General features: G+C 42.7%; 1 protein-coding gene across 1 annotated transcript; it reads right to left on the minus strand.

Moving 5' to 3' along the window:
- Positions 1 to 1,163: 1,163 nt before the first annotated feature.
- Positions 1,164 to 5,995, minus strand: LOC112294088 (uncharacterized). The gene is made up of 4 exons (XM_024544237.3): positions 4,579 to 5,995; positions 4,253 to 4,442; positions 2,306 to 4,025; positions 1,164 to 1,999 (listed from the first exon to the last, which is right to left on the minus strand). Exons 1-3 carry the CDS (start codon positions 4,741 to 4,743, stop codon positions 3,799 to 3,801), a joined length of 582 nt encoding a protein of 193 aa, XP_024400005.1. The 5' UTR covers positions 4,744 to 5,995; the 3' UTR covers positions 1,164 to 1,999; positions 2,306 to 3,798.
- Between the last annotated feature and the right edge of the window lie 2,517 nt (positions 5,996 to 8,512).

Genomic DNA, 8,512 nt, shown 5'->3' on the forward strand with positions numbered 1-8,512 from the left:
TAATATAGGATATAAATTTGAAATATTTTTATTTCCAATCAATGGTCTTTTAGAAGCCACAATAATATACATGGATTAAAGAACAATGTTTTTTAATTCCAAGAATCTCTCATGGTGTCTCTATTTTTATTAATGGTCCTTCGAAAGTAAAGAGAGAATTTTAGAATTGAATCTAACTTATACATACAGCTTAGATTTTTGTCTTTTTATCCAAAACTATTAGAAATTCTAATTTTGCTCGACAGTTTTGTGTGTGTGTATATATATATATATATACATACACTACATCCAAGTGGAAAGTGGTTGAAAGCTCCAAATATCTTTATTTTAAATTCACATCTTGGATTCCTCACTGTAACTTCTACTTTTCAACCTTTCCAAATCTGTAGCTCAACATAGAATCTGGAATCCATTCTTTCTGGGTTTGACCAGCTGTTCAGAACGACAGTGCCAATCTAACCTGCAGTTTGATCTGCTACACGTTAGCTTGCAAAAGGTAATTTAGGTTGAAACGTCCATGTTTTGCGATTCCTTTCGATCAAAACTCGAATCGCAGGAATGAAAGACGCATTCGCCAAGTAGCGTTTGGTCTGTAGGGACAAAGTGAACACTTAAGGATAACATGATGATAGCATGATGATCCTTTAAGTTACTTATTTCGGAATAATTTGGAACTAATAGTAGTTGGGTTGGCTCCGACAACTACAGCTGTAGGGTACATCTTTAGATACTTCTGTAGCTCGACCGCAAGCTTCCGTCTGCTTATTCTGAATACTAGATGTTTCGATTCGTTTTGCAAGAGTAGTGTACCTGCCTCAGAAGTATTGTTGCATTTTCAAAAATTTGTTTGGGTCAAGGATCGTCGATTTAGGGCGGATACCACAAGTGTAGGTTTCAGTTCCGCTTGTTAGAATTCAACATCCATCACTGCGTTTCTGCATGGGTGCTCTAAGGTTCACAGCTTGTTTCCTTGCTCTGAGTGTTTTCTTTTCGAAGTCCATCAGTTGGACCCATCACTATAATATGCGGAGGAGGCCGTGCTTCTTAGTGTTTTATTTACCAGATAGGTCTGTTGTTCTGCACAGTCGAGTTTGATGGATGTTACGTCCTAGAGGGAGGAAAATATTTCGAGCTCCACCCAAAATAAGGCTCTACAAAGAATAATGGTTTTAGTTCTCGTTTCTTTATTGGTGGCAGCACACCACAAAATAGAAACTCCTGCCAGATTTGCTTAGTGAATGAAAGTGACTGTCTCGCTGTTACAAATGCAACACGTCGTCCAATCAGATGGACTTCTTCTACAAATCCTTGGAAGGAATCGTCATCAGCGCGTCTACGTCTGTAGTTCCAATTTCTGGTGGCTGTGGTGCTCTATAGCACAATACCTGTAGCATTCAACATAGTAATTGCTTCTGAAGGTTCTAGGTCCTAGGTGCTTTAATGGTGCTTCTGATCCAAGAGATTGAACAATGGAAAAATTCAAGGAAGATTTTCCAATTTCTTCTCACAGATTTTCCTCCACTCACATTGTTGTTTAGAGATTCCTTCCGTATTCAACCAATCTCTTAGCTCTTGCTACAAAACGCTTTAGCCTCAGCACCTTCTGCGTTGCTGCTTAACTCACTTGCTACGAAACCCTATCGCTACTGCACCTTCTCTTGAAGCTGGGGATTGTAGATACGGCGTGACCTCTACCAAATTTGTTACTGAACCAGAAACCAAGTACATCCTGGAACAACAAACTTATAAGTAGCATACAGTGATTGTGGCCATGGTTTGCTTCGAGCTTAAGGGCATGGCAGCATGATATGGACTCTGATAGCAAAGAAATCTTCAAGTTTCACGATATGACAAAACATGGCAATTTGCTCCGAAGCTATGACTTGAGTGAAGTGAACACCACAGTTGTGCTACAGAAACTGCTAGATAATAAGCTCGCTACCGTAGTTCCAGCGACGTGAAACTAACCCTGTTTTTTCGAGGCATTACCAAGCCAATGCTGCAGAACAAGTTGCTGCGTCAGTTAGAAACTTCAGTACACCACATTACGTAAGACTAGCGAGTCACTTGCCAGCGACCGGAGGACCAGAAGTGGGATTGGTCCAACTTAATATCTCGGTAGACAACACTTGCACAGAGGAGGCAATTGACAAGACACAATTACTATTACACCAAGAAGCAAGAACAGACCTAGTGGTTCTCCAAAGAAATTTTTGAAAACTCTACGGATCTCGAAGTGAAATCATGACACTGTAATTCAAAATTTACAGAACAGCGGATTCCTTAACACGATTTCGGTGCCCACCTCAAGGTCGTAGTTTCGGAGTAAATTATCCTGTTTAGTCGTTGTAACACTGGCTGATTAATTTGGTTCCAGAGCCCCATCATGTAGCCATGCTCTTTACTTCGAGGATCTCTGAAACTAATTTCACTAAATTGTCACGCAATTCCCTGATCCACCCTGATCTCTATTCCTCGAGGTATTCCACAACTACGATCCGTGTATTGTGCAAGTAGGTTTGCTGTTTCCAGCATGAAGTTGGTTACCTGTAAAGTAACAGCCTTGAAAGCAGTAACACCTCGTTTACAATCCCAATTCGACGAGAGGGCTTATTGGCCGGGTTCTACAAGTGTGACATGTCGCAGAGCAGAAGGTGCTGTAGCCAGAGATTTTGTAGCAAGGGCTAGAGAGAGTGTGAAGACGGAAGGAGATTCTGAACAACACTGTGTCCCAGTAGGAAGAGAATCTCTGAGGAGAATGTAAACTATCCTGCTTGGTCTCTCCTCTGTTCAACCTCTTGGGTCATCAACAGTATTATTCGTAACACCAAAGGTCATAAAACTTCGAGCAACTTCTACTGCATGAAATACTCGTTTAGAAAATACCAAGGGTGTTGAACTAAAGAGCACGACAGCCACCAGATATTCCAACTTCAAACGTGGACGCAGTGATGACGGTTCTGCCTAGGGATATGAAGAAGAAATCAGTTCTACTGAACGACGTGTTAGACTGCATTCACAACAGCCAGAAAATCACGTCCATATTCAATCTAAAATCGTCCTCCGAGAAATTTCTACCGTGTGGTGTGCGGCCACAGATTCACAAAAGGGAACACTAAACATTCTTCTTTGCAGTGCCAGGTAATAGATGAAACTCTAAACATTTCCTCGTTCTAAGACGCAACATCCATCATAGCGAATGTGCAGAATAACGGACCTATATGACAAATGGAAGACTAAGAAGTGCAGCACCCTCCCTCGCACCTCGAGTGGTGGGTTCAACAGATGGACTTCCAGTGAAAAGACTTACTCAGAGCATGGTAACAGACTGCGCAGCAAAGAGCAGCCATGTATGAATGGATGCGGAGTGCGGAAATCAGAGTAACTGGTAACCACCCTAAATCGACGATCCTTATCAAAACAATTTGAGAATGCAAAAATCCTTGAGAGGCAAGGTACACTACTTGCTCAAGGGGAGTGAAAAACGAATCAAAACCTAGTATTAACAATAAAGAGACGGAAGCCTGGAGTCGAATATCAGCAGAAGTAGCTACCTTCAGGATGTAAACAACACCTGTAATGGCAGTAGCCAATCAATTTAGTGCGTTCTATTCTTAACATAGAACATCCTCTTTCATTTAAATATATTCGACTCCAGTACTGCTGCGGCATATTCTCGTATCCGTATGGTTAGGAATTAGGAGATTGCGAAGGCACGTGTTGAATGACTAGTTGATACAAGAAGCTCTCCTCATTCCAACCGGGGTTAAGGGCACACAGAAGATAAAAAAGTGGTGTTCAATTGATTGGTATCAACACCTGTTGGTGTCCCACAACGCAGGAGGATAAGGAAACGCTGTGGCTGAAGCTCGGCACTCGTCGCTCGCTGACCTCAGAACGATGACAATCTTTTGGCACATTCTTTGGAGAGGCAGCAACAGGCCCTACAATTGAATGGCCCATTCTCCACCGTGATGTTCTAGACTGAGAACATCTCGACACCAGAATTTTTTCACATCCACTTTCTGTCATAATCGTCGCCGAGAAATTAGAAGACTAAAATTAGAAGTCACAATTTAAAAGAACCAAAGCTAAATCCGACACCAAGCACATGATCATATCCTGTACAACCACAAGAACCAATGCCAGATAACCGTGAATAAGTGTCTGGTACACAACAACAATTACCTATATTTATGCGGCAAGTCCTGCAATATTTGTGCGAATCATCAAGAACGGTAATTCAACTCACTTAGATAAAAAAAATCAGATGCGAATGCGGCGGCTGCAGCCGCTTCAAACTCGTCCCACTCCAAGTCTTCCATTTGCTGGCTAGTGACTAACTCGTCTTCAGTGACGAGCTGCAGTGGAGTTTCCAACAGTGGCGACTTCGCTCTATCATTTCTCATCTTCGCCATATCTTTCTTGGCATCTGCCTCTGCCTGTAGAGTTGCAATTTAAAATAAGATCACCCCCTCTTGTCCACTGCAACGCAGTTCTAATGGTCAAGCAAATCGTAACAGACTACCCAAGGTTGACACAAACTATCAATCAAACATCGGCCAAAAATTAACTCACCTGCTGCTTTAGCTTGTTGAATATACTTTGCCTCTCCTCGAGCTGGGGCAAGGCCTTCATCAAGGTATCTGATGAGCTTCGCTGATGCCTCACAACTGGTTTCGGAGTCGGCTCCTCCGCCCCGACCACGGGCTTGGGTCTATACTCTGGTATTTCAAGATTCATCTCCCATTGAAGCAGCAAGTTCGATTCCGCCGGCTTGATGTTATCAGGCTTGGTCCAAGATTGGTTTTATTCGGAGGGGGCGAGTATAGAAGGTGACTTACAAAAGATTTGAGAAAATGAGGGAGGGCATGGCGGCGACGGAAGAGACCTCGTGGCCGGTTCGGTACCCAACCAAGCCGGAGGCAATCCAGGATGGGTTTGGCGAGGAAGACTTATGATTTGCAAATGGCTGTTCAATGCGAGGAGATATCGCCGCTTTGGCTTGTAATTCTTCCGCTAAATAACTATCTTTTAGAGAACCTCCTGCATCTGAAAGGTAGCGAGTGCTCGCCGGAGCGCCTCCGAAGACTTCTAAAGATTTTCGGTCCGAACGTGGAACAGCGTTGATCTTCCCACGCCCCCGAGAGCCTCCGGGGCCGGGGAGTGATGGAGGAGCCTTTGGACTTAACCCATGTCCAATTGCTGTTCACATGGAACCTTTCTCCACTTCAGTCTTCAAAGTTCTCATTTGAATATTTGCTACTAAGTGCACAGGGTCCTTAACCTCCATCTTACTCCTGGAGGCTGGAATTTAATACCGAAAGCCTCTACAATCGTCGCAAGGATTCGTTACACTAACGGATTGATCTACATCAGTGCATCCTTCCAACTGGCGCTCCAGTGCTCCGGCACTCCTGAACTGTTGGAAACTGCAATCATAGTTTGAGCATTCATGTTGCCCGGAATGGCAGGACTGCATCTTTCCCGTTAAGTATATGACCTCTATCTGACAAATCTGGTACACCGGGAAAAAATTGCTCACATCTTGTCTTACAAGACAGTAATGAGTACTATATAGAATGGAAGGGTGCAGTAATATAGAAGTGAATGATCTGGTAGCTTATTCGAATCCCACCAACAAAGGGACTCGAACGTGGGAAACAAATGAAATTCGACACACTTATGATTGCTGCCGAAGATTGGAAGTTGGTGCCTACCAAAACTATCGTGGAGGAGCTGCAGGGGATGACCTAAAAAGCTCTTGCTGGATTCGGCTGACAAGCCAAAAGTATGCACAATCTCTACACAACAACACAACTCATGCACCGGTGTAGTCTCCAAATTCCAACTTATCCACTCCACGTGCCAACATGGGATTATTCGGGTGTCGAATTGATGGGAGCGAAAAAAAAAAAAATCTCCGCAACTCCGTGCTGGAGAGGACAAGTGAGAAGCCTACACTGCTCGCACAATCCGTCCGACAAGCCTGCACACTGGGTACCATTAGCCCAGAGAGGCTTGAGGCATGACTATGGGGATTATCAGACTCCACATCGATGTTCATGGGGGAGAGAGGCCCACCCCTCCCCAATGGTCTCACTGCGGGTGATCAGAGGTGTAGCTGCAATTCCTTTATTATAGCTGAAGGGCTGAGCGGGGTCATTAAGATGATTATGATGGAAGTCCATTTCATTATGACAAATGATTATCCCCCCTGGTGCGGTGCTGCGGTGATGGGGAGGGGCTTGCCAATAGGATGTTTGGACAGCGATGCCAATATCTTTGAGGCACCAAAGGATGACTCTCCGTCATGAGAAATTCCCTGTAACTGGATAAGTAAGTTTCAATCCTCGGTGTGTACGTCCTGACTGTCTGTGTCAAATCGCAAGCCTCGGAGATGATTCGAGATCCGAGCGTGCTTGAGAGGCAGTTCCCATGACATCCCGAACTTATTATTGTTTGACGAGGGGCAAGGTAATCCACTTTGAAACAGTAGTGGTAGTCACAGGGTGTGGCTCAAAATTGATTCAGTCTGATTGCAGAATTTTAAATCGTTGTCTATGCGCGTGCTGATAGCGAGAGTGAAAGCCTCACAAATCCAATCTGGGCGTCGAATCCTCCACCACTATGGAATTAACGGCGCGAACTGGAACAAATTCCTTTGGCTTGTCTCCATCTGCCTTTCATTCTTCGTCGATCCGAACGCAAAATGGTTCTGATTATTCCTGGGAGGATATTTGAAAAATGATTCGGCACCTGAAACACTTTTCATCCCACGGATATTTGAACTCGTCGCATCCACTGCACATGACTTCCATACTGTTACTATCTTTACGAAGGCACAAGACAGAACCCGAACATCTGAATATCACGCCCAAGAAGGACACTCTTCTTCACAGAAGATCTTTGAGATATTAGCTGAGAAAAATAAAGAAAAGAAGGAAAAGTGTTTAAAAAAAAAACACACGAACATTCTGCAACGCAATTGTTCAGGTGGGGGGCTATTTAACGCCCTGGTATACTTTTCCCAGAGTATATTTGGCTGCTTCTCCAAATGTGGTAGCTCCCCTGAATCCAACCCTACAACCTGGTAGAGGCTAATTTCGGCAGGAAGTGACGGATCTGGGGTCTCAAGGGAGGAATAGAAATGAGCAGAGACATGCCCAGCAAGGACTGAGGTGACCAATAGGGGACGCGGAGCAGAGTGCCAGGTAGGCAAAGGGAAGGGGGGGGGGGAGTGTGTTCCGGAGCTCTTTGGTTTCCGCATTTTGCCCTAATAGTGGTAGTTCGGAAGGAAAATCTGCTACAGGTTGGTTGGTGCCTGAGTGTGAGATAGGATGCATAGTAAACTTGTACAGGAGTGTGATGTTTGGTGGGTGGAAGTTCACGTGGATGTTCATCTCATTCAATAGTTTTGACAGGTCTAAAATCTTCAAATTTAGAGCATTTTGAATGCTACACTCTACATGTCATCTTGATAAACAAGGAGTTAATAATATGCCTCTTTCTTTTGTGTATTTTTTTCTTTCTTTTATTTAGGAAATAAATTTGGCTAATGTTTCTTACTTGGCTACCAATCATAGTTTAATGTCAAAGATAAGAACTCGATGAAAGCAAATAATCAAATGAGGCTATCTCAAAGAAATTTGACAAAATAGAAATAGATAAGTATATACATTAAAAAGAAAACTGGAATGGCTATTGCCAAAAGACAAAGAAACTAGAGACTCTTGAAATTAGATTAGAAGCAAGAAAAGAGTTGATAAAAGTGAAGAAGGCTTCACTTTTGCTTTTATATATACTATCTACCTAAGATCTATGTGGCAACATTCTATAGAACCTCCAAATATGTGTTGATTTTGCATGATACATATCTAAACTTACAAGGCAAGTTTTCTATATGAACGCCACATAGTTAGCTTGTTCTATAAGCTACCAACACATGTGGCATGTGGTTAGCTTATTGACCAAGTTTTTAACCTACCAATCAACTAAAAACACATGTAAAGTCAAAACAACTTCTATAAAGCCTTTAGGAAGCTTTTCTAAAAGGTATTGTCATATTAATCTATTTTTATCAAGTTCTACCTGAAACAAGACCGATCTAAGTTGTAGCCGGTGCAACACTTCTCATTGGTGTTGCTCATACTCTTCATGGGTTTTATTATATAGGAGGATATCATCAATGAAAACAACTACATATTTGTCCAAAAGGTCCCAAAAGAATCTGTTCGTATAACTCATGAAAGAAGCTGAAGCATTGGCGAGGCCAAAAGGTAAAACCAACCATTCAAAATATCTACAGGGTGTACACAATGCTATCTTTTCTATATCATCTCTTCTAATAGGTATCTACCAATAGTCACTTTAAAGATCTAATTTACTAAAGATAGTCACATCTTGTAGTTGGTTCAGAAGATCATCCACGCATTGAAGTAAATATGTATTTTTAATAGTCTACTTATTGAGGCCTTGATAGTCAATGCAAAGCCAAAGTCCACCATCCTTT

This window comes from Physcomitrium patens, chromosome 17, assembly GCF_059467195.1.
Source record: "Physcomitrium patens ecotype Gransden chromosome 17, ASM5946719v1, whole genome shotgun sequence".
Classification (NCBI taxonomy): domain Eukaryota; kingdom Viridiplantae; phylum Streptophyta; class Bryopsida; order Funariales; family Funariaceae; genus Physcomitrium; species Physcomitrium patens.